Source organism: Thermobia domestica, chromosome 8 (assembly GCF_964235325.1).
Source record: "Thermobia domestica chromosome 8, izTheDome1.hap1.1, whole genome shotgun sequence".
NCBI lineage: Eukaryota > Metazoa > Arthropoda > Insecta > Zygentoma > Lepismatidae > Thermobia > Thermobia domestica.
In genome coordinates, this window is record NC_137461.1 from 57654493 (window position 1) to 57682320 (window position 27828).

Sequence of the window (27828 nt, forward strand, 5' to 3'; positions counted from 1 at the left end):
AGAAAATCCTCAGACCATTCCGCTCCCTGCAGATTGCAACACTGCAAAACATCATTGTCGCGGAGAAGGGAGTGGGGAAATGTAGGATTAGGTGCGCAACAGCTAGGCTGCAGCGTTCTGTTTACAAACTTGTTCACTTATAATAATAGTTTTCTTTGTTCCCTCATTTATTGATTTATTATGATTATTATTTTTATTTAGTTGGCAATCGCGCTTCAGGAGGTAGGATTTATAGGAGTCCTAATTTGAATCAAGTATCCTTCATCCATTTTTAAGTGTAATGTCTCTGAAGACATTAATATATCGTAAGTTTGTTGCTCAACTTTCGATATTTTTTTCCTAATAGTAATTAATGATTTCTAAGTTACTTACCAATACTAGTCTCTTTTCCACAGATGCGAGCGTGTTTATATTACCAGTCAGCTCCATAGAAATGTTGGAACGTGAAGTTCAGTATTTTTGCTTCAGTTTAATCAAACGCTTTTTGTATCTTTCTCATCTTGTTCTTTCTTCAATGAACAATCACGGTGGGCCGCCGTGAATCTGTTGCAACAAATTAGGAACAACTGTAAATTGAAAGACACGACTACTACAGCTTACTGTTATTTTCGAAAGCGGTCCAATACCTGTTTTAATGAATAAGCTACGCTATAATTGCATGTAAAGTGTAATTATAAATCACAGGACCGTTGTTAGCATTAATATTCATAATTCTACTGCTTAATTGTTAATATATTGCAGTCTGCCACATGATTGAAGTAGTACTGTCAATTACTAGTTGAAGCGCTTAAATCTGAATCACGTACACAAAGACATACAGGGACCGTTGTTATTTCAACATAATAGAACATACATGAATATTTATTTATATTTCATCGTAAAATTCAAGACTATATCAGGCTTTCCAATACTCCTATATTTCCTATTTTTCCTATATATATTGCGTCTCTTTCTATCAACTCCTATATTTCCTATATTTTAACGAAATTTCCTATATTTTTGTTGCATTGCTACTTCCACTTGTGAAAATAAAGAAATAAGGTGTGGGTTGTTGGAGGGCTTTTTGTCTCACAGTAGGGTGGTTGAATGGAGATTCTTCTGTATTTCGTCTTTTCCTGCTTATTGTCTAAAGATAATTACACTAAACAATATACAGTTAGCGCAAAAAGTATTCATGCACCTACAAAATGGAGCAAAAAATAAATTAGTTTCGTCATATTCATTAAAAAGTTCTATAGAGTAGAGATTTTAAAGACTTATAAATAATTTATGTTATGAAAAGAGGACATGGCTGACGTTAGTGTTGCCCAGGCAATGATCTATACCAGTGAAGATGAATGAACTACAGAAAATTCAAGACGATCAGAACAAAGAGAAACGGAAGATGGCAAATAAACATATCCGGGTAATGAAGAAAATTAAAGTGTAACTGATAATTTTACTGTTGTATTATATTTCCTTAGATGCATTAAGTTCTGTGTGCTATTGTGTATTTAGGTACTTTACAAACCAACTCTTTGTATCATGTGTTTTCTGATTTTTTTATGAAGTTTGTATTGATTTTTACGACTTATGTATATTATTCAAAAAAAAAAAAAAAAGATAGGATCTTGCAAGTGATGAAATTATTCACAACTTGGAGACGTATACTTACAAACACTGATTTTCTAATGCAGATCCTTTTTACCCTTTCCTTATGGACATTGCTTAATACTGGTGAGGTACGTACGAAAACATTAAGAAACTAGTATAAAATTTTGCAACGAGATAATTACGCATTTAGTTATATTTAGAGTAGAATGTATGTTCATATAACAATTGGTGTAATTTCCATGTGATATTTCTTTTTATTCCTACCTATTGGATTATTGAAATATCCTTTTTCATAGCTTCACGAAACATCCTATATTTTTTCATCGTGATTTCCTATATTTTTTTCCATTAACATTGGAAAGCCTGCTATATCCATGACTTAACTATGATTTCGTTGAGCACTGAAGTGTCAGGTGTTCAGAGAAAGAAGTGTTGCCCCGGTTTGAGTGTGTTAAGAAAATTAATCAACAGTTGTTTCAGCATACGGTATGGATGGGGACAGGGACCGTATTTATTGTGATAACTTGGATCTCCTTAGTTTATAAACTACAACGTTATGAACTGAAATATGTAAAATTAATACGGAGATTTTCATCCGTTTTCCTAATTCAAATTTTCATCCATAAAAATATTATAAGAAAAAACGAGAAAATTTCCGTTATATATATATATATATATATATATATATATAAACGTCAAATAATCAAAGGCGAATCATTAATGTTCACGCTTCGCAGTCGAAATTTATCTCTCTCCCTAAGTGGGTTTGTCAAGGATTTTTCTGTCAGATCAGTCAATGCTGAGACTTCTTGCATTGCAGCACAAAGTCTGAATGGCTCTTATAATGTGCATGGCAGAAGAAAATCTATCCAACTCTGTTGTTCTTATCTAAGTAGAGCCACTCATTTCCACTTATCCCCTGCAAGTTACGTTTTCAGTTTTCTGCCTCTTGCGAACCTCTCTTGGATGTGGCGTTCTATGAGACGGTGTCCGCACGCTTTGTGACGCGCTTCCAATCCAATATTCTTCCGGATGATGTTGAAAACTGTGACTTTTGAGACACTGTGTCATATAGTCGAACTTCTCTGCATTGGTGGATGGTCCTTTGTCAGCGATTTCCTAATGAAGAACACTGAATTGGAAAATTGAGCTTGCTTGGGGCCGTGTTCTCACAATTTTCGCCTGACCAAGTACCGCAGGGGCCTGTAGAGTACATTGGAGGATGATGAGGCTGTATCAGCTTTGCTGACAATGAAATCTTTGCATTATTTCATCATTGCTGAGTGGCGGAAAGACCATAAATAAACCTCTCCCAGAAAGCTGTCACTTTTATCTTCATTTCACGGAGTATGGCCAGCAGTGTATCGGGATGTAACAGCAGTTATGAATGCGTCTTTCGGGAGGGCCGGTGAAAGTCAACTATTGTTATCGTGAGGAACCTTCTGTAATAAAAATAATAATAGTAAATTATCGATTATTTTTTTTTATTTTTATTTTTTTTTAAGATACGTTATAGATTGTGTGTAAAATACATTTTATGTTCAATGTGATGCAATTTGGTTGATTGAATCCTTGTTAAAACTTTTTCTGAGGTCCTTGTTTGCAAGTTCCGATATTTGAATGCCGATCTAATACCAATTTATATTAATATTTTTTTCTCACTGTTAAGTATATTTGTAGTGTACTGATAATTTGTGTTTCTAGTTTAAATGACTAGAGTATTTCTGCTATAGAAGGCGTGTAACTAAATCGCGAACTTGAAATCAGTATACCTTTCTCTTTTAATTGTCAGATAGGTTAAACATATTGGTCTTACACTTCTCTCATGTATCTATAGTAAGATGGCAAAATGTAATTCTCAAAATTTTATAGGATATGGAACATACAGCATTGTGTAAAATTATATACTGATCAAAAAGAACATGACATTTTGCTATCTCACCACAAATATTCTTCAGGTATTTGGATTTAATTTATGTTTGTATGTATGTGTGTGTTACTGCTGTGTGTGCTAGTCACTATTTTGAAATTAACTGTTGTATTTATCCAGAAAAGTGAAACGGTTCCTATCAGCTTCAAAAAATAGTACCAAGTGAAAGGTTCAAGCAGATGTGACATAATATTCCACAATATATACTAGAAATGGATGCCCAGGGTAAACTAAATGCATATTAACGCTTAAACCTTAGCATTAACAAACAGTTTAGATCCAATAGACTTTTCTTCCATGTCTCCTTTATTGACTTACCAAACAAATAGCATCCACTACTTTCGACGGTACAGGATCAGTATGCCATACATGTTAGGATATACATGAGTATACCGTACATACCAAATAATCATCCACCATATTTGACGACGCAGGATCCACCATATTTAACTACCACTCAGGGACTCAATATTCACCACGTCAAGTGAAACGAACATTGTATCAAATATAAAGGACCACAATTTAGTTGTTGGCGTCATTCATTTTCACAGAATCACAAATAATTAACAACAAACATACACTTCCTGATAACGGGTTTAGCCTTTTTAGCTGTCACCTCCTCCTTAAAATATTAAATTACTTTCCTCCCCCAATGCCTGTGTACTTAATTATCGAATTTTTTGACTTAGTGATTGAACATGTGTTTATCATTAGCTGGTTTAATAAGATACTTATTATGTTTATTGTTCCAGGCTGATATTTGGTCTCTAGGTATAACAGCTATCGAATTAGCGAAAGGCGAACCACCAAATTCGGAACTTCATCCTATGAGAGTCTTATTTCTTATTCCAAAAAATAATCCACCACAACTTACGGGGAATTATAGTAAGCAATTCAAGGAGTTCGTTGAAGCTTGTTTAAATAAGGATCCGGAAAATGTAAGTTCTTAAAAATAGTATTCACTTTATAGTACTGTATTTTAAAAGAAGTTTTGTATACAATAAAAATGAAACACTTAACATTTTGAAAACCTTGTCGTACACCCATAGTAAATGGCCTTATAATGGAAAATCTCTATAATTTTGCATTGAAAGTTCTGTAAGAAATCGGTAAGGGTTACAATTTAAGAGAACTCTGTTCATTGCATATTTATTACACAGTTTAAAAAGTACGGGACAAATAACTTAAAAGGCTTCTACTTGAACCAAGTAGGATACGTTAAACTTTTAATGTCCGAATATTATGAAACAGAAATATGTTGTTGGATATCGTTCACTTACTATTTTGGTCTAGGAATTAATTCGTGCGGGTGGACAAGAGATGGCGCAACGAACGGAGCGTCCCACAGTTCCGTGTATCCACACATGTGTTGCAAACCCCTGTCATCGCGTATCGTTCGTAGTATAGGGCAGTGGATTAAAGCGTCAACAACACCAGTTTGTAGTTAAGTGAACATGGCGCAATTTGTGCCTGATAAAGTGTTTTTGCGGGGATTTAATTGCGCAATTAAATCAATAGCAGAAAAGTGCGACTGAAAGTCATCGTATTTTGGTGGAAGTGTATGGTGACCATGCTCTAGCTGAGCGAACGTGTCAGAAGTGGTTTGCACGGTTTAGAAGTGGTGATTTCGGCTTGGCAGACTGGACAGCCAAAAAAATTTCAAGACGAAGAATTGACAGCATTGCTCGAGCAGGATTCGTGTCAAACGCAGGAACAACTTGCAGCAGCATTAGGCGTTGATCAAACAACAGTCTCCAAACGCTTGAAAGCCATGGGAATGATTCAAAAGATGTCACATTGGGTTCCACATGAATTGAAAGACAGAGACGTTGAAAGACGAAAAATCATTTGCGAATTGCTGCTTCAACGACAGAGCAGAAAGGGGTTTCTGCATCGAATTATTACGGGTGATGAGAAGTGGATCCATTACGAGAACCCTAAACGAAAAAAGGCCTGGGTGAAACCAGGTGAACCAGGTCCATCACAACCAAAACGAGATATTCACTGTGCAAAGGTTATGCTGTGCATATGGTGGGATATGAAAGGTGTGGTGTACTATGAGCTGCTGCAACCGGGTGAAACTATGAATGGAGAACGTTATCGACGACAATTAATGCGTTTGAAGCAAGCTCTGGCCAGAACACGACCATAATGGGAGAACAGACATGATAAACTTATTGTTCAACATGATAACGCTCGCCCACATGTCGCAAAACCGGTCAAAACCTATTTAGAAAATGTCGGATGGGAAGTTTTACCCCACCCGCCGTATTCACCAGACGTTGCTCCTTCGGACTACTACTTGTTCGATTGCATGAACAACGATTTGATTGGACAGCGGTTTACTTCTTCAGAAGATATCGAAACATGGGTCTCTGACTGGATCGCTTCCAAGGATGAGGACTTCTTTCGCCACGGAATCCGTACATTGCCTGACAGATGGGCGAAAGTGGTGGCTAGCGATGGACAATATTTTTCTTAAGGTATTTATGTATTTTGTGTTTGTACTACAGCTTCAATGTGTGCGTACCAACCGCACGAATTAATTCCTAGACCAAGTATAAAGAAAGATGTTTTTATTTGTTTATTTATTTATTTATTTGCATAAATGTCTGAATTTTCTTGGGGATTTTCCGTTCCTTTTCACTCCTTTTGCCGGATTGTAATACTAAAAGATTTCATTTACAAAACTAACAGCAATTGTAGTTTATCAATGTAAGTTTTGACTTTAATTATTAAACTGAAATCTTTACGGATTTATTGATTTTGTCAGCCATTCCGATCTTCCTGCATTCTCGTGCTCTTTCGATGAGCTTCGTGTGTGTAGCTATAGGCCACGTTTTGATTGCAAACATCGAGTAATAAGTGTTAAATGAAAATAACAACAAAGTACTATATGATTCTGAATGTATAAATGTAATTTCTACAATCTTCTACGTGAAATCAATATTATTTATATTTTCGTGGATCACAAGAATTGATTTCATAGATATTATTATATTGTCATTGATTCGAACTTGGAGTTTACTTGTAAGCAAAGTCTAATGTGAATTACTTATAAACTGGGGTTTATATGAATATCAAGGAAATTAACATAAGAAAATCTCACAAAATTCGAGAATATACTACGCTTATACTAACAATTTTTGTGATGTTATTAGTAATAATAGGCCAGTGCGTTTGGCTGGTTTCATACTTTCAACAGATGGGTCTTCATCTCGTAACATCGCAAACAACATTAGTGCGCTGTTTAGCACGAATAAGAGAGCTCCTTATATTCTACCAACCATGGGCATAAATAGCTGATAGCGAGAAAAATCGTTGTAATAAGCTTTGCATCAAGATTCCTAAACTTTTATATATATATATATTATAGTTTTTTAGATATATATAATAGTTTTTTTTTTCTATTTTGAATAATGACTTTCATATTGTATTAAATTTTATATATATAGGTACCGCAAAGTAGTAATTTCGAGTTTTGTAAATACTAAAGTGAGTCATATAAAAATCATTGTGGAAGCAACAAAATATGAAAGTGGTACCATTAATGTTGTAACTAATATTAAAAGTATCATTTAATACGTCTAATAGTGCTAAATGTACGTACTCTGTAAGTATGCATTAAAGAGCTAGAGCTAAATTTGTTTTCCATATCTACTATTATATTTATTTGTTTATTTAATTTTTCTAGAGACCGACAGCAAAAGAACTGCTCAAATTTCCTTTTATTAGAAAAGCCAAGAAAAATTCGTATTTAATTGATTTAATAGATCGATATAAAAAATGGAAATCACAAAGGAATGAAGAAAGTGAAACGGAGTCTGAAAATTCGGATTCGTAAGTATTATTATTATTATTATATTTTAATACTGTGTTGGTATTCCTTTTTTCGCACGCTTTGAACAGCCTATATGATGATGCTTTCAGTACCAAAATCTGTATGACTTAATGTCGTGAACATTGTATTTCATTTATAATGACGTGACGAATTCAGTGGGGTGACTAGTTCGCAATAGATTCGACTAATCCAGTGTGACTATTACTTTCAAATACCGTGTTGCTGTAATAGGAATACAGAGATTCTTTTTGATCTGTAATGATGATTTCGAGATGCACCTACTTCAGGAAATTCCACGACACCATTATCGGTGTTGCTGTATTTGGTGGCCCACCATTGTGGCTATTGCCCGGTATCGAAGTTTCAATTGGAGGACACTGGCATGCAGAGTAGACATGTTCCAGTCACATTCACTCCTCTCACAGACTACACAGGCCGTTAGTGGTGCGGAGTCTAAACTATACGAAGACTCCTTTGAGGAGACAAATTCCTATAGAGATTTGGAATATAAATGCGTGATAGGAAAAGTACCAACATGCGTTAAGAGAAGCGTCATAATATCAATTTCGAAGAAGGAAGCGCGAAAATGTAAACGAGATAAGACATGCCATTAAGTATTTATTTATTTATTTTATCGTGTGCTTCAAAATCCTGTAAAAGGTCTTATAAAATGGAACATAAAGTAGGCTATTGGAGGATTAAAACTCAAAATCCTAGCTTGTACCTCTAACTTCCGTTAGTGTTTAAGTCCTTAGCTTCATAAATTTCAATCCTTTCTGGAATCATCCTCAAGGACAGGCGTAATGAACCATAGTCTATTTTTGATTACATTATTATCTTTCTTCAAGACGTGTAAACGGAAAAATCATCAAATATTCCACGGAACACTTCTGTAATTCTTTTCTCCACTTCTGTGTTGTTTTGCAAGCAAACCTGTTGCTTTTTTTGTCGGCTGCTGTAAGTTATTTAAACCTATTTACGGGCTTGCAAAATAATGGAATAAATGTCACTTCCCTTTTGAACACTCAGAGCACTTAACATGTCAATTTTGAGAAATTTTTGTTTTAAACTACTTTCATACAATATTGACACTTGATTCTTACCACTGTGTTACATTAATTAACAGTCGTCTTGTTAATTTTAACATTGACACTGTTGATGTTTATTTTAATGTGCATTTTTGCTTCTTAACAATTAAACAAAGTGTAATTTCTTTTGTATCTTTTTCCCGAAAACGTCTTTCCAGACTAACACTTCCGTACAAGTTATGAAGATCAACTCTTCTACTTCAGTGTTGATATTTGTTTCGTATTTATCTTTATTTGTTACTAGATATTTACAAATGATAACACGAAATTTCTCTTACATGGTGCACCTTAGTTACATGTTACATTGTGAAGATGAAGATGAGTAAATAGAGACAATTGAGTTATACTTGGGCTTTACACACTAAAACGAGATTGTACAAAGAAAAACGAGAAAAGACGTGAGTCATGAATGATAACTTCTACCATTATACGTGTAAAGTTGAGCAATATTTTTCTTATATTTCCTTTCTCACTTAGCTCCACATTGTAATGACTAGCTCTAGCCAGGGTTGGCTGGTTTAAACCAGCTGAAAAAAGAAAAAAAAAAAGGTTTAAACCAAAAAACGAAAAATGTTCGTAAAATCTTGATGAACACACATTTGTGGGTTATCGCGTGTCACTCCCGCATATTATTCGTATTATATTCAGACCTAAATTCCCCATTCATTACTCAGATTACTACACAAGCAACTTTTTTTAAAACTTTAATGAATGTTTCTTTTGTGATTTTTTTATAGTTTGTTATTGTTATTATGCAATTGCAATCAAAGAAAAATTCTAAATATTGTTTCGTTTTAATAATGTTTACTATTGATAAAATACATCGATTTTTTGAGGGGAGAGGTCATACAAACCCCACGAGAGGCATTTACTGAAATCAGAAGTATCTTTGGTATCTATTTATGTATAAATGGGTCAGAGCCAAAGTAGACTCAAATAAATCTTATCTTTATTCACTTTTACTAATATCAAATTAAGTCGTTGTATTTCTTTAACTTGGACTAATAAAAGTCGTAGTGAACTAACTTGCACTTAATTAGTTCTTCTGTACTCTGCAGTATTTTGAAATTGTCCATATGTAATTCTGAATAATGGTTTCACTTGTGCAACTGTTTATCTTTTTGTCCTTCTCAAATTACTCTTGACAATTAGACAATTATATTAAAAGCATATAAAGATCAGTACAGCATATCAGGAGTCCTTTGTGGGTGAGTCGGCAGACGTATTGCATTTGTGGTCAATTAGTCCCAGTTTCGAGTTCAAATGGAGGACAATTTGTTTCGAATGTAAGTCGAGAAACGGTTTGGACTCCGTTTTAAGCTTATGTGACCCCTTCCAGCATAACCCGGTTGTTGCATAATAACACCAAGCTGAAACAAACTTATTTCTGTCCGTATGTGATATAAATACATAGAGCAAATTATTTAAACACCCCCAATAAAAGTTTAAACCAATAAAACCAAGTTTTTTTGGTATTTCAATAAAAACTATGGTTTTTGCCAACCCTTGCTCTAGCCATTTGTCTCGAAAGCTAAATGTGTATATTGGTGCACTTAGTTCATATTACAATGTGGTGAATGAAATACCTTTCTGCAAAAGTGATTAATGAAATAATTTCTTGTCCCTAATAAAAAGGCATCAAGATGAACGAGTTGTTTTGTAGTACAATAAATTCTGAGTCAGGAACTGAAGTATGAATATAAATGAGAAAAAGACTAAAATCTTAAATCTCACGAAGTAGAAACAGGAGGAATAAGAATTTCCTGGGTGAAAATAGTAGAGATACTTCGGTAGTATGACTACTGACATCAGACGTTGGAACTAGGATAGGGGCAAAGCAAACATTTTATAAAAAGTAAAAAGTTTTGACTTTTCGACTTTATCAGGCATCTAGTCTTATCCCAAACATTTTTGCAGTTGTAATGGAGAGCTTACAAAGGATATCCAAGAGTTAACACCTTGGAATATGCTATTTGCGGACAACATAATGCTGGTGAGTGAGGCCAAGACGACACTGCAAGAGAAATTAGATTCCTAGGTAGGAGCATTGGAGAGCAAAAGACTTAGAATTAGTAAAATTAAGACAAAATATTTATATTTCCCATTCAGCAAAATGTAATCAAAAATATAAAAATACAATTGGACGAAGAAGAGGTGCTTGCTAGTGATGAAGAAATCCAAGTACTTGGGATCAATGTCACAGAAGAATGCAAGAACTCAAAAAGGATGTAAACCTATAAAATACATAACGTTTATCACCTAAAAACCAGAGAGAACAAGATATAAAAAGCAAAATTAGCAGCGGGTGGACAAAATGGAGAAAAGCAGCAGGAGTATTGTGTGATCGTAGGGTACCAATACAACGTAAAGGAAATGTTTACAAAACAGTAGTGAGAACTGCCGTACTATACGAAGTGGAATGTGGGACGACGAAGAAGAGAGAGAAACAGAAGTTGCGTGTTGTGGAAATACTAGGATGGATGTGTGGAGTAACGTGGAAGGACAAAATTAAGAATGTAGTAATGATCTGGGCAACATTGAAGTTGAGATCTGTGGTAGAAAAGCTACAAAAAAGTAGACTTCGATAGTTTGGACATGTAAGAGGAAGAACTTTGAAAACATAGCTCACCGAGTCTATATAGAACTGAATGGGGAATGAGCGCGAGAAAGACCAAAGAAGTGGGGAGATTGTGATAAGATAGAAAGAGGTAAACAGCGATCCGAAAAGCCGACCGCGGCTAATTGAAAAAAAAAAAAAGGCTTAGAAGAAGAAGAAAAAGAAAAGTATTGACATTGACAAACGTACTGACAGCAGTAATGAGAAGCTTTGTAGGGGTGTAACTCTGTATGAAACAGAAACCTGGACTCTTCAAAAATTTGAAAGAGGAATGTTGTAGTGTTCGAAATGCAATTCTGGAGAAGAATACTGGGACAGAGAGATTAACAGAGACATACTTAAAAAAAAAAAAAAAAAAAAAAAAAAAAAAAAAAAAAGAACTAACATTTAGGTTGTCACTCAGTGTGGACTAATGCTGTAGGAGGGAAGTTTTAAGGTAGAACAGGAAAGACCAAGAATGTCTGGGCAATATCAAGAAAGGACGATAAGTCAAACAGCTAACACTAGAATAGACAGGAAACTTGATCCTTCGTATTCACCACTAACTGTTGATTTTTAAACTGAAACGAAATAATGTGGATAGTGAAATACAAAATTTCAGTCTTCAGCCTTCATTCTTCAGTCTTCATTTTTCCTCAAGTCTGATTACGTTCGCAGTACACAAGGAGACAGTGATGGAAAAAGAGCCATATCTGTTTTTTTAGATTATAGATGAGATTCAAATATGCGTACTGCTAATACCAAAGTAAGTATAAACATAATTTACACTTTTTGTCGTAGGAATACTTCGGTTTTTACGGAGATTCAACTGTTTAAAGAAACAGATAAGTTATAAAATTAATTTGTATGACACATACTCGCGTGTCGAATTTAAGAAAAATAAAATTCAAGAAATTATTGTGCAGGATAGTGGAAAGTAGTAAATCAAGAGCACAAGTTTGTTTTCTCAACTTAGGTACGCTAACCATTGGAGTAAAAGCATAGACGTTAAATATTTAGTTCAGAGGATAACTAGGTTCTGTAGGTACAGTTTCAATTCTGCTATTCGCCTTCGATCAGTTACGTTCATTAGTAAAGTAATATTAAAAAAAATACATGAAACAAGTGAGACTTCGAATTATATTATTAGTCATTTACATAAAATGGTTAAAATGTGAAGTTGTTTCTTTGGGCCAACAATACTTGCTAACGACTGTTAATCTATTTTTCAGGGAAGAATCTAAGCCAGATAGCGACTTAGACGAGCCATGGATCATGACCGTAAAAGGCCCTCACTCCATTGAACCGCCACGAGATGACTCCATTAATCATAAAATTCCACAGAAAGTTCAGAATGGTGCAGGTCCACCACAGACAAAGACGCCTCCAAAGGATTCTAACTTAAATCATTATAAAAGTGAAAAAGTGCCGGTAAGTTTGTTTATGTGAAATCCTAAATAAAAGATAAATAAAATGAGGATTTGTAGTAAGTTAGCTTTTGCGTGGTAGTCTGCAGCAGGTTCAGCCAGGATTGTCAGTAGTCATGTATCGCGTGGTAGTTTATTATTATTTCCGCAAAAATACAAAGTACTTTAGTTTTAAGTTGGTCCATATATACTATAGATACATATTACGAACATCTTATGAAAAGTGTAGATTTGATATGATTCTAACTACCATTGGCGTAGATCTAGCCGGAGTAACGTACTCTACATTATTTAAATTTCTTTCGTTTATTCTAAAGACTTGTAAAAAAGTAAACAGGTTTGAGAATTAATTTAAATCTTAGAAGTTAAAACAGTACATAATATTGTGTTCCTTGTAATATATATATATATATATATATAACGAAAAAAAGAAAGAAAAAGTTCTAGATGTAAGGGAGAATTCAGTGCAAGTTGGACTGGTTGGTCGAATTATTTAAAATTCAACACCAAGGTATGTGCGGTTCAGTATTCACTTGATTGTGAGATCTTGTTCTATAAACCATTGTAGGAAATTCTGATTGTGATGATTTTTTGAATGGTGCAATTTTCACTTGAAGAACTAATTGATATTGTGAAATGTCACACAAAGAAGCGCTCTATTTCAGATAAAGAAGTAGACTGAAGACAGATCGCGGTAAAATATCCTAATTTCAATGAAGTTTTCACTACCAATAAGTACAATTCAAGAATTGTATAGAAAAGAGAACGGGGTCATTTGTAAATGCAAGAAGAATAGGCCTCCAAAAGGGAAGACGCCGAATACAATCGACAGGATTCGCAGTAATGTAACCAATTGTCTGTAGCGACATAACAAGTGCGTCCATTTTAACTGAGCTCCATTTCAAAGCATATTGTATGACCGTAGTGTGCGAATTGAAAAAACAAACAACATGCTTATTGCAATTCACTCTTGTCTGAGCACGTTAATAGTTACTTGGACCCCAAGACTTTGTCTTTGATAGATGAAGTGTGATTCCTTCTTCAAGGTTACATTAACTCCCAAAATTCCAGATACAGTTCGCTGAATAACCCACATTCTGTGTATGAACAACTTTTTTACTTGCGGAAAATAGGTATTTGGTGTGCCGTATCAGGATTGCGCATTATTGTTCCTATATTTTCTCTGAAAACCAAAAACACGCGATATCTGGAGATATTTTGAATTGTTCTATGCAGTCGTGTGGAATATTGTACTGTATGGATCAGAAAAATTTATATTACGAAAAAAAAAAAAAGAAAAACGACTGGAAGCTTTCGAAATGTGGGTGTGGAGAAGAATGGAGAGAATTAGCTGAGTCGAGCGGAAAACGAATGAGAGAGTGTTAGAAATGGTGGGGGAGAAAAGAACAATGTTAGATATTATTAAGAAGAGAAGAAGAAGCTGGTTGGGACATCGGATAAGAAGGAACGGTATCATGAGGGACGTTTTAGAGGGTATGGTCGCAGGAAGGAGAGGGAGGGGGCGAAGGAGACTACAATTAATGGACGATATGAAAACAGAAAAATCGTACGTGAAGACGAAGAGGTTAGCGGAAGACCGTGGAGCAAGGAAGCGTCTCACTTGCAGCTAGTGACCCGCCAATAATGGCAGAATACCTATGATGATGATAATGATTATGCATTTTTCTTTTTGAACTAAAAAAGGAAAGCAGTGTGGTGTATTTCAGCAAGATGGTGTGAATGCTTATACATCCAACCAAACCGGTGACCGGGGCGTTGCCCTGCAATTCAGCTCTCCTCGAGGCATGCAAAACGGTTTATGCTATGAGAGTTAATTTTGGATGAAAGTCTGCACATCCACCAGCTGCACGAGGTTCAATCCCCGTTCGTGGTTCGGAGCCCACATTAATAGTGTTTCCTTCATAATATCTGTGTTACATAAGGACGCAAAACTAAAACTAACTCAAAATATGAAGCATGTCAACGCAGTATTTCCCAACAACTGGCTTTTTACCCTCTCGATCACCGGACTTACCACCCTGTGATTTTTATTTATTTATTGGGAGCTTTGAAGGACAAGGTATACCGTATATGCTAACGTATATGCTATACTTTCTGTCTGTCTTTTAATTATGTGTATCGTTCTGTACAGGTGTGTCAGTTTTATCTGGGACACCTGCGTTATTTCTGCAGTTCCAAAAATATAGAATGTTTTAATAATTGCACGACATAACTAAATGGTATTTTATATATCATATTTTCAAATCTGTATTTTTGCTGCAGATAAAATTGTCTGTTAGTAGAAGTAACTTTCTTCTCTTCAAATTTGTCGCTGGGTATCGAAACATATTACTATGGATTTGTTACCATTGAAAAGAACTTTTCTACTATCAATGAATAAACTAAAGATTAATTTTATTACTTCCTAACACCATAGTGTTATTCCTTGTGCCAGCTAGTACGAAGATAATGCCAAGATTTGTTGCTGTACAAAGTAACATACGATAGTTGATTAGTTTTTCCCAAGAGGCTATCGAAAGACATACTGAAAAATTATTTTCTGATTGGGGGAGAACTTAGAACAAGATCTGTTTATAAGCCATACTTGTAGAGTAGAGTTTTGAGTAGGATTCTGTATTTTCAACATCATGTAAAATTACAGATGATGCTTTCTTCAGAGCGTGTAGTAGAAAAAATTGTCGTTAATAATAATAATAATAATGATAATAAAGAAGTTATTGATGATTGTGTGTGGTAGATGTTGAACGCCCGTTTTCATTAGTGGGGATAGATAAGAAGTAGACCAACATCATGCGGAATTTGAATCACACATACTTATGAAGGATCGAATATGAACCTTCCACACCAAAGGCGGGAACCATTTGAACAGAATTTCACTGTTAAATAATCATAATGCTTAGTTAGGTATAACATTTGGATTGTACTCTTTCTGGATTCATAATTGGTTATGTTAGAAGATAAGTAACCTATTTTAGTACGATCGTAATAATGTACTTTCCTTTTCAGTCCTCCCGTCCAAACACAGCTGCCCCACCACCTCCTGTTGACAATAGAAAGGAATCGAGAACGTTCGAAGGGAAAGAAGCGCATGTGCGAGAGATTCGGGATAAGAGGAATTCTTGGGACTTAAGGGATGAGAGAGAGCGTGAACGAGAGCGTGACAAACGAAATTCGAAAGAAGTGAGTGCAATGGATCACATAGGAGACAGTGTGGAAATAAGTGAGAAAAAGCAAGTAAGAAGAGATGCAGAGCAGAGGGCGAGAGATCATTCGCATGGACACTCTCATCAGAGTCCAACAACCAGTAAACCAAGCCATCCAAGATCGCCGTGTTTATCGGGACTAATATATCCTTTAATATCGGAGGTAATGAATTTATTTACACTGATTGGCTGATGTACTCAAAAAAAAAGCATGCACCTAAAATTAAGTAACTTAAGTTTTATTTTGGCTTAATTAAGGAACCGTTAAAGTAAAGTATGTTGGAAATATACAAGGAGGCGTTAACCTTTTTTTCCCGTTTCGTTTCGTGTAATTTTTGCCGATACTCTTTCTTCTGCATTTTATCTAGTTCAGAGTGACATTTCTCCAGTCTGTTGGAATATAAGAGGGCACAAAGTGCTCATTATTGACACTGTCCGTTAGGAAAAAGAGGAATTTGTATGTGCAGATATTATGGTATATGATGTAAGATTTAAGTGTTAGATTGAGATACATATTGAGTTAGTTTTACGAAGATTATTGAAATACTAGGAAGTGGATTAACACGATACAAATTTTGATTATTAAGAGTAAGATATTAAGATACATATGCTATATGATTTAATGAGTATATGAACGAGTATAGATTAAGAATAAAGGGATGCTAATGGATATGTGGCTATAGTGATTTAAGGATTTCGAGATCACACTTAGAATATTACATATTGAGATATAAGTGTGGTAAGCGTAAATTTGAATTAATTGACTTTTTGGACCTAACAATTTTGGCGCAGTCGGTAGGACAAGAAGATTACATATCGCAATGTCAACAATTTCCAATTTTCCTCCATTCAATGTTGAGACTGATAAGTTGCAGTTATACTTGGACAGGTTCGAACATTTGTGTATAGCCTCACAAATTCAAGAAGAAAGGAAGTGTCAACATTTATAACGGTAATGGGTGCCGAGGCTTATGAACAGTTATGCAATATCTGTTGGCCGGATCTCCATCTGAAAAATCATACACAGCACTTAAGGAACAAATGAAAATTTATTATGCTTCTAAAGTGAACATGATATCTGAGCGTTATCAATTCCATACATTGCGACAGAAGCCTTATCAATCAATAACTGGTTTTGTCCTGGAGCTTAAGAAGCAATCTTCTTATTGTGAATTTAAGTGTTGCCTAGATGAAAATCTGAGAGACCAATTTGTGTTCGGAGTTGTCGACGAATCAATACGCCGTAAACTGCTTAACACCAAAGAATTAACATTTCAAAAGGCAATAGACATAGCTCTCCAGATGGAAAGTACAGAACATCAATTATGTTTATACAAGCCTAACAGGGGTAATGTCTTGAATGCAATGCAAACTACCAGAGATCGATTCTCGAAAATGAAACGTAGGCCCATGTCAACGTCCAGCTCCAAGTTCGGGGGCATCGAAAGAATCACCAAAAGCTTCTCGTTGTGGTTATTGTAGATTGAAACATAAAAGCGGAGCATGTCCGGCGTGGGGAAAACAATGTTTAAAATGTGGTCGGATGAATCATTTTGCATTGGCATGGACGTTACAATACATTTACTTCCCCAGTCAAATCAGCAACAAGCACTGGTAGCGGAGGACAAGCTAGCACTGGATCCGGATGGAACAAGTCAGGAACAGCAAGAACTAATCAACTTGGCAAATATAATGTATTTAGATTCAGTATCAGGCGGGACAAGCGATGAGCATTCATTATCTGTTAGTGAGTTTCAAGGAGGAATGTCTGAATTAGTATTCTATGATCAGACAGACCCGAAGAAAGCAGAGAATTCGTACGTTAAGAAAGAATTGTCAGATGAGTTAATATCTGACAGGCCACAAGTACCTATGCATGATTTTGTCGAAGGAAGCATTGATCAGTACCAGACTTTGGGCATTATGCAGGACAAGTTAGATGAGTCTCCGAAGAGATCGAAACGTGTGTGGAAAAAATGGTTCAATAAAAGTAAGGAGAGAAGTGAGAAGACAACATCTAGGAACCCGAGGAACATAAGATATGAAGATGCTGCAGCTGAGAAGGATATTGGTAAGTCGGACAGGATGCCTGATTTAGAGGTGTTAATTAAACATCTCATGGAAAAACAAAACGAAATGCAGGCACAGATTGACTTTCTGATTGCAAAATGGTATGAAAGGAAGAAAAGAAGCAGTTCGAAGACTGTCCAACAAAGGAACTTTATTCGGATTATTAAGTATCATCTATAGTAGTTTAAATGTTTTTCGAAGTTCTGTTTCACGTAAAGGGAGGAGAAATGTTGGAATATAAGAGGGCACAAAGTGCTCATTAATTGACACTGTCCGTTAGGAAAAGAGGAATTCGTATGTGCAGATATTATGGTATATGATGTAAGATTTAAGTGTTAGATTGAGATACATATTGAGTTAGTTTTACGAAGATTATTGAAATACTAGGAAGAGGATTAACACGATACAAATTTTGATTATTAAGAGTAAGATATTAAGATACATATGCTATATGATTTAATGAGTATATGAACGAGTATAGATTAAGAATAAAGGGATGCTAATGGATATGTGGCTATAGTGATTTAAGGATTTCGAGATCACACTTAGAATATTACATATTGAGATATAAGTGTGGTAAGCGTAATTTTGAATTAATTGACTTTTTGGACCTAACACAGTCTAAGATAAACTTTTTTTTTTTTTTGGGGGGGGGTGTTTTGCCCAATGAACACCATATATAACTGACATTATAATTAATTGTGTATGTAATGTATTTGCTTATTACATACTGCATGCAAGAAGAAAGGAAACACTGGTCATACATGAATTAGAAACTCCAACCGGAAGCAGGCTCAAATCTTGCAAACGGTGCGATATTGAGAAAAAATAATCGAAAAAAGTCTCCTTTATGATACCCCTTGGTTTTTTTTTTTTTTTTTTTTTTTTTTTTTTTTTTTTTTAATGAATACTTCTTTCACTTGTGTCTGTAAAGGGACATGTACAGATGTTGTAATTAATGATAAGGAGATCCATGGAAAGATACATAAAATTACTTGGCAGAATAGTTTGAACCGAGTCATTTGTTCGGAAACGGTTGGGTAAATGCAAAGCTCGGCAAACAACGTATCCCATCATTTTCAAGGGCACACTTTTGGGGGTAAAACAAGTTTCCCCCGGGTCCCAGACGGGGTCCAACTCAAAAGTTTCAAATGGCAAGGGGGGTTAAGTAGCACATCGTTTGAAAGTTATTGTAAAATGAAAGAAAATGGAGCGAGTCGCGACTCTCTACGACAACCTTGTGCAAAATGGCGACGGGTCAAAATGTAAACAAAAGCTCAGTTGGGCGGTGTTATGCAACAACCATTCAACCCACAACGAGTCAGTTTTGAGGAAATCGCAGTTATAGGTTTCTTGATCCCATAAGATATTACCGTATGTGGGTTGACTTTCATCTTCATAGATGGCAGACCGATCGCAAACGTGTTACCAGGATTTTTTAGTATGTTCCTTACATATGTTCGAACCCTCCATCAGAGTTCTCATTTTTTTAACTTTTGTGGGTTGACTGGTTGTTGCATAACACCACCCAATTGAAAAACCTATGGCCACCTTGAATCCAAGATGGCCGCTTAAAACTTATATCGAAAGGATGGGCATATCAAACTGCTGAAGCGAGGAAAACCAAATTTGGTATGAATGTTGATTAATAGGTGACGAAAAGATGCGAAATGTTCAAAAATGCGATGTCCAGCTCAAACAACTGGTGTTGGAGAAGCGAAACATGGTATTTATGTTTATGGTCAATAGTAGATACCTACAAAATATCAAAGAGTACCATCTCTAATCGAATATGGCTGCCAGCGTGAAAAATGAGTTTGCATGTAAATATGTTATTTCTTGTAATATTGTGACCAAAACAACCAAGTTTGACGCAGCTCGATGTACTGAAATGATTTGCATGTGGTTTGGTACTGCTCTCCAATCTTGTAAATGAACGTTTTTGTATATTTGGTATTGCTTGAAATATTGCGATCAAACCAGGGAGTGGCATACAAATGTAACCATCACGAATACGTTACAATAGAGGCCCCAACCTGCCTGGTGCAGCAAGTCCTTTATAAATTACGCATGGTAAAATTAGAGAAATATTAGAGAAGAGTATGGTAAAATTAGAGAACGTATTTAACTTTCGTTTAGCAGTATGAATAGGAAGTTAAGAGTTGTGTGTTTATCGCATATTCGTTATATTCACGTAAATGATATCGAGAGAACCGTGACGAACGTGCATTAGGAACAAAACATATATATTCCTTGTAACGGAATGATGAAATAGTTGAAATTAATTGAAATTCAATTGTTCTTTAGTCTTCCTATTGTTCCTAAATACATAATAGAGAAAAAGAGAGATTCAGATTTGTATTGTTATTAATGACGTAAGTTTTAAGCGGCTATCTTGAATTGAAGGTGACCGTAGACTTTTCAATTAAGTTTGTGTTTACACTTGACCCGCCGCCATTTTGCACAGGATTATCGTAGAAAGTCGAGACTGGCTCCATTTTCTTTCATTTAACAACAGCTTCCAAACGATGTGCTACTTAATACCCCTTGCAATTTGACACTTTTGAGTTGGACCCCGTCTGGGACCCTGCGGAGGACACTGGGGCAAACTTTTTTTTATCCCAAAAAGTGTGCCCTCGAAAATGGTGGGATACATGTTCGCCGACCTTTCCATTTACCCAATTGTTTCTGAACAAAAAGCCGGTTCACATTATTCTGCCAACTTTGTAGTTTTTACATTACAAAATGTAATTTATGATATTCCTCCCGGTGGCACGTATAACTTGGGGATTTGTCTAGTTATAACATATTAAATGCAAACACAATTGCCTCGTTCGGATCTCAGCGGAGGCACTTCGTGACCCTCCCTTGTAAGACAAATAGTACACCAAAATAGAACAAGAATGCGTTATGTTCCTAAGTGTGCTAATTGTTTTCCAATTTAAAAATTGATATGGAAATGTAATTTAAACAAGACATTGCCTAAAAGCATCTCTTATATTTTTTCTAATTTATTAATTGGTTAAAAGCGCTTATTTATGGTAATATCTTACCTGATCGTTTGGACTTTGTGATCTATATAAAATCTTCTATTCGGTATAATAATTTATATTTTATACCGAATAGAATATTTTATATAGATCACAAAGTCCAAACGATCAGGTAAGATATTACCATAAAAAAAACTCTTTTAGCCAATTAATAAACTAGAAAAAATATAAGGCTTTAAAATATATAAAATAATATTAGACATTTAATATGGGCACATACATAATTAATTGTCAACATAAGTTCTTACATTAAATTTATTTTGTACTTTGTGTGGTATTAGTTTAGTAATATTAGTCATTTGTTGATGATCTACTTTATTTACTTTTCATGTAATTCCAGCTCCAGAGAAGGCACCATTACAATGCACGAGGGCCTGAATCATCTCATAAAACAGATGCCATAGAAGAACTGAAAAATGCCTTTGAATTAGCTGAAAGAGCAAGTCCTGGCATCAGTGACTTGTTTGTTCGTGAGTTGGTTCAAAAGCTGTTGCCAAATATAACTGAGTCGAGGTTAAATGTTGCATTGGACAAAATTACGAGATAGTTCCCTTAGAAGCAGTAACTTGTAAAGGTGGTGGTTTCCACGTGGAATTGTGCTGAATATTCAATAATATGACGTGTGTGTGATCTTTTACTACTGAAAGAGGTAATGCAGTGCACTTGTGTTATATGCGCGTTTGATTGTATGTGTGGTTTGTGTGGAAGAAGAAAAACACATAGTGAAAAGTTAAAATAACCAGAAGAAAGTGTTGCATAGTTGTAAGTGATTACCTTGTGTGATCGTTATATTTGCCGTCTTTTGTATGATCTTGAGTGATCGCACTAATATATAAGAAAATACGAGCGAGACTAGGATAGCTTTAGATCATGAGCAGTTCTCTGGTGCCACGTGTACAATGCACTTGAGTGTAGTATACATACGTCACCAATACCTATATGAAATTGAATTAGGTGTGCTTATCTTCATGAAATATGCATATTCGTCTTCCATCATGACATGATCAGGGATAATAAATGCTTTTCTAGTCTCGTTTCGTCCTGTTAGTATTTTCGTATTTACTTACGTACTGGTCTTGTGATTCATTCTTTTTGTTGTGTAGTACGTAAACACGTATCTATAGAAGTTATTTTTAAATTTATTATTTCAGAACCTTAGTAAGAAGCAAATAGATTAACAAGACCTAAATTTTGCATTACCAATAATAGTATTTAAAGGGACAACGCTTACAAGCTTGATAATTAAGAAGTTTCAAAGTCTGTGTAGGAAATGAGTGTAATAGTAATAAGAAAGAAAACTTTCTTCAATAACATTTAAAATGTTAGCTCCATTAATTCAAAGAGAATATTAGTTTCTCTTCAGTAGATTATTTTTTTTTAAAAAAATATAGGATATATCTTGTTACTTGCAAAAATTCCACTTAAGTTAGACGAAGTAGTAATAGTAATTAAACTAATATTTTAAAGGATATGAGGATAAGATAGCCATTGAACATTATTACTTTCAAAGTGTGTGCTAATAGAAAGTCCAATCTAAACAAATTACTGTTTTACTTCACACTATAAATGTTACACGAATTAAACTTCGTATTTATTCTCATATATTACACACGTATTCACCACTGACAGTGAGGACTTGACCCACAAATATAGGTGTAAAATATACAGAGGTACTGTTTTTATGAACCAAATTTACCGAAAAGCTCCCCTTCGTCTGTGTTGTATTAACGTGCTAATACCAAGATGTAGCCAGCTCCATTTACCACTGTTGAACATCGGTATTGGTGCTAAAATAAAATTGAACTTATTATATTATTTATTTGCGTTAATGAGATTGGTACTCTTTGTACAGGCTCATATACATAGATAATATAATATAAAGTAAAAGCTCAAAAATAGGAATACGAATGAAATCAGGTGTAGTAAAGGACTCCGCAGTCTTTGACGGAAAATGGATTTGTGTTAATTCATTATGGTCGTGATTGAAGTTTCAATATATACAAAGCTCAGAAATAATTGCAAGAAAATTGAATTAGGTGATATTCGCTAGGATTCATATGCAGAGTGGACTATTTCTCTTAATACGCCCTTGTAGCATTTAAACATAAATAAAAAAGCTTAAATTTTGTAAGATGCAAAGTATCAACAGGGATACGTTGTTTGACGTACTCGAGTTAACTTGCTCCCAACCCTACGTGAGTTATATTTGTTTTTTGTTTGTTTTTTTTCAATAACACTACTTCAGGTTATTACACATTTCAAAGATATATGTTAAACGTAATCTTATATTATCACATTGTTGTTCAGTGTTGCAAACTAAGAACACTACAGTATCACATCATATCCAAGTTTTGAAGTCCTCTACCATAATGATAGAACGATTCCATTTTAAATCGTCCAGGCAAAACAAAATAGGTCTCCATCCTAGTCTCAGATTTCATTCACTTTTTTATATGGGATCTACATATAATATTATTACTCTGTTTTTTCATTTTGCAAAAATATATATATATATATATATATATATATATATATATAGCCTTCCAAAATGGCTGCCCTCTCTCAGATTGCTCGAAAAACTTAAAAATACGTGAAATTAAAAATTTTATTGTATAGAAACGAGTGCAATAGTAGGAGCAGTAGAATAAAAAGATGAAATGAAATGAAATCTTGTGAGTTTTACGTCCCACGCTTATGCCGGTTAGGCTAAAGGAGACGGTGATGATGAATAATGAAGGAAATGGTGGAATGAAGAAAGTGAGGAGAAACGGGAAAACCTCGAGGAAACCCACCCACACGGTGTTTGTCCACCACAAGGTTCACTTGGCGGGGGCTGGGATCGAACCCGGGACCCCAAGCACCAGAGGTGAACACTCTACCACTGAGCCACCGCGGCCCCACTAGCAGTAGAATGAAGTAGTGCGTCTCGGTGGAGGAGCAAAATTCGTCTGTTGGTCCAACAGAAATCGCGCAATTCGTCACAATTTTGCTAACTTCAAACATTTTTGTTTCTGTCCTCACGAGCCACTGGACGGGGCAATGCAAATTCGGTGTATCTTAATGTCTAATATTGTGATCATGATATCACTTATTTCAAATTAAAAAGTTAAAAGTGATTCAAAATTTGACTTTTTTTTTTTTCAAATAGCTTTATTTCGAAAAACTGCTTAGATAAATACCACATCTAATCCATTGATAATCTTCAATAGATGTAAAGAATAGATTGCTACTTTACAGTACTTTGAAATCTCAAACCGTTCCGAAGATCTAGTGAATACAAAATTGGCAGCAATGTTTAAATTATGCAATTCCGAGAGAAATCTCAAACCGTTCCGAAGATCTAGTGAATACAAAATTTGCAACACTGTTTACATTGTGCAATTCCGAGAACAACTTGTAATTACACGTACCAAAAACTTATTCTTGTAATGTTATAGAAGCAAAGATAAGTAATGATTGTCTTAAAGAATTCCCAAATTGCTGTAAACTGAATTTATTCTTGATACCTGTTTTAAAAAATCTACAGAATTGAATGTAATACATAAGGACTTTTTTTTCGAAATAAAGTCCTTTAAAAATGTCTAATTTTCAAACTCATACTAACTTTGCTTGTGTGAAGTACGTCATATGATCATAGCATTCGACACTAAAGTATTTTAAATGTGCATTGCCCCGTCCGTATCGCGTGCGTTATTATTGTCGTAGAAACTTTCAAAGTTTGGTTGTTTTGGATACTAATGATATTGTAGCGTCCTTAAGTGGAGCATTGGAAGCTTTCATTGAACGTATATGTATATGAAATATGTAATAACTTGACGTAGTACCATTTGAAGGAATATAACTTTGTTTTGGGTTGGCAACATTGTTAATCTTCTGGTATTGCACAGTATGTCTGTAAATCAATATTATCGTGCCGATGTCTGCAGGGTACGAAATGTCGGCGTTTTTAATCTGTTAGTCGTCGAAAAACAAGTGTAGTTGTGTATGAATCATAATTGTGTCTGCAATGCCAGAACAATACCAGTGAACGCCCCAGCGTCGCTCTATGGTAAGGCGTGAATCGTCAGTGGTCTATCGATAGTGTACGCGATGAAAAGCATTGTTCCTACGGACGTACCGAGGATCAACAGAACATCCTCCTGATAGACAGGATGGCGATCCTCAGTGCAAACCGAGTTACCGCATCCTCTCCCCCTCCACTCCATGTAAACACACAAAAGATTATAACAACGTACGTTCCGGCGTTCCTGTCGTAGGATTATCTCTTGACCCTTTTTAATTGCCGGGAACGTGTCGGAACAGATGGCGAGGCGAATGGAGACTTTAATATTTAGCGGGGGAAATATTGTAATTTCTGTCGTAAGACACGGTCACGTCCGTATTGCTATCCGTAGATCCTGTCTTCCGACGTTATCTGAATATTTTGCGGAACCTCATCTTTAGCAGGATAACACGCATCCCTACACAACCAGGGCAACTGAGCGTGCTCTACGTACTCGGTACATGCCTTCCAGTCTGGCTTGTTAGGTCTGAGACTTAAGCGCTATCGAGCACGTATGAAATGGCACCTGACTGTCAGCTGATATCCGGCAACAACTATTGTGCACTTACAGGATATGTAATGAGCATGAGATATAATAACCCAGACAGACATTTAGCATCTAGACGACCGGCTGCCTGTCTAAACACTTGCTTGTATAGCCACTCGGGGTTACACACGATTGTGAGGATATTATAATTATTATTATTATTATTATTATTATTATTATTATTATTATTATTATTATTATTATTTTAACATCCCATGGAACATGTTCGGATGTCCCACTGGCACCATGTTCTGGTTATTAGACCTGCCATCATTGTCTTTTGTATCAACTTTGAGTCTGATCCATGAATTTCTGCTTGCGTTCTTATGAGGGTTTCTACCAATTATTATAGATTTTGAGGTCCTGGTCAAAGTTTAAGTGGATACGAAATTCCGGAATTGTTAGTTTGTATTTATTTGTTATTTACAAGTTGTCAAAGTGTATGATTTATGACTTTTTGAGTACAGCCACATTTGACAACCTACAACAGAAAAACTTAAAAAATTTCTGAGCTGTGTGCCCATTGGAACCTTCGTCTAGGGTCTGGAAACTGTTATACATATTAATTTTAGTGGATTTGACCTAAATCTATTTTGCGTAAGAAGAATTTGGTGTTCTTTCGTGTTGCTTAAAGACCTTTCCGTGGGTCAACAATGATCTCGGTTGGTTAGTATTAGTAAATTTTGATAAAAATAACGTCTAAAGAAACAATGGAATTACAAGAGAATCTGAGAAGAATGGAGAAAGTATGTACATATGTATATTGAAACAAGATTAGATGCAGGATTTACAGTACTTATGGGTGAATGTACGCGCGATCTGTTCTCTTCTCTGGAATTATAAGAAATTTTCCTAAACTTCTTGTGCATAAAATAGTGAATTTCAGTAAAAATTGCACATTGCTTCAAATTGCTTTTCTAAAATATACTGATAATCATTTATATCAAACGGTTTTCTGGTTACCAGTATCAAAAACTATTGAGGATTTCATTAACGATTATATGTTGTACTCCATAGTGTGATGGTTTTTGGAGGCGGTAAGTCGAGATTGTATGCTTTAGTTATATTGCACATTCAGTAAGCGGAATAACAGGCATGATAAACGGAATTTAGATATATATGTAGTTAAATTTACTGTTTAGATTTTCAGTTATACTTTTTTAAATCAAAATTTTTGTGTTTGAAGTAATATTGAAGTAAGTATTCTTCAGGTTTTCGTTTTATATCAAAATATTCCAGAATATATCAAAGTCCTATATAATTGTACTTCTAAAGACGTGGCCAGTGTTCTGTGATTTGACTTTTTATTCTTCCGATTCCTACAATCCAGACATTTGCTAGCAAATTATAGAAGCAATACTGTATGTCGCTGCTAACGCAGTTAGACAAGGTAAATAGTGCCTTGCCATTTTTTTTTTTTTTTTTAAAAAGCACAATATTAGACTTTGGAAGTTTAAGTTGAAACTTTTTTTTTATCTTTTTCTTTCATAACGCTAAATAAAAGTATTTGTATTATGCTTAATGGCGGCCAAAAGTCCATTTTATTTATTACTAGCTTTCGGCTAGCTAGAGACTTCGTCCCCAACCCTCGCATTTGCTCGACCTATGGCCTCGCACTTCTCATATTCCTAACATATCTCTACTCTTAAGGGATTTCAAGATATGTCCATCTTAGTATAAAAGTTGCATCTCCCATCCTTTCTTCTTCCTTCTTAGGGAGACATCAAAACGCACTGAAACACATCATTAATTAACGCGTTTCTACTCTTAAGGGATTTCGAAATATGACCATGTTATTTTAACAATTGCAATCCCCACTCTTTTCTTTTCCCTTCTAAGGCAAACATTAGAAAACACTTAAAAGAGCCTAAATACCAATTTTATTCCTCCAATCTTAAGGAATTTCGGGATACGGCCATCTTATGTAACAGTTGCAAGTCCAGACTTTTTCCTCCCGCCTTTTTTCTTCTCTTGTAGAGGAAATTAAAAACAAAACGCTGAAATATGTCTTTAATTATTCTAAATGGAAAACCTTAATAACGAATTTCATGTCTCGAATCTTAAGAGAAATGATTAAAATCCCCATGCCCTTTTTCCTTCGAGGTCGAATATTTAAAAAATTAAGAATACCGCTTAAATATGTGTTCAATGAGAAATCCATTGACACAAAATTTTCAGAGATATGGACATTTTAAGATAATGCTTGCCACCCCTCTCCTTCCCCCACCCGTCCAATTTCCAAAAAACATTCTTTGGTGGGACCTTACATCACAAATTTCATGCCCTGTCGAAATGACAAGTTTTTAGCTGAAGCGGTTTGACTTGCAGGTTGATCAGTAAATTCACTTACGACTTCTTTATATATTTAAAGATTTTTTTTTTTTTTAATGGAATGTTTCCTATTGTAATTAATTTTGTAC

The 27828-nt window shown here is 35.1% G+C and overlaps 1 protein-coding gene across 5 annotated transcripts in view; it reads left to right on the forward strand.

Annotated features, from left to right (window-relative positions):
- Positions 1–27828, forward strand: part of GckIII (Germinal centre kinase III) — a 181088-nt gene that overhangs the window by 146518 nt on the left and 6742 nt on the right. For 4 of the 5 annotated variants that reach the window (XM_081768503.1, XM_081768501.1, XM_081768502.1 and 1 more), the window contains 5 exons: positions 4276–4461; positions 7218–7363; positions 12281–12479; positions 15503–15862; positions 21160–21468. In XM_081768503.1, coding sequence (XP_081624629.1) covers positions 4276–4461; positions 7218–7363; positions 12281–12479; positions 15503–15862; positions 21160–21366 — 1098 coding nt within the window. In that variant the 3' untranslated portion in view covers positions 21367–21468. Of the gene's footprint in view, positions 1–4275; positions 4462–7217; positions 7364–12280; positions 12480–15502; positions 15863–21159; positions 21582–27828 lie in introns of all 5 variants that reach the window. The other variant, XM_081768500.1, reaches the window with a different exon arrangement.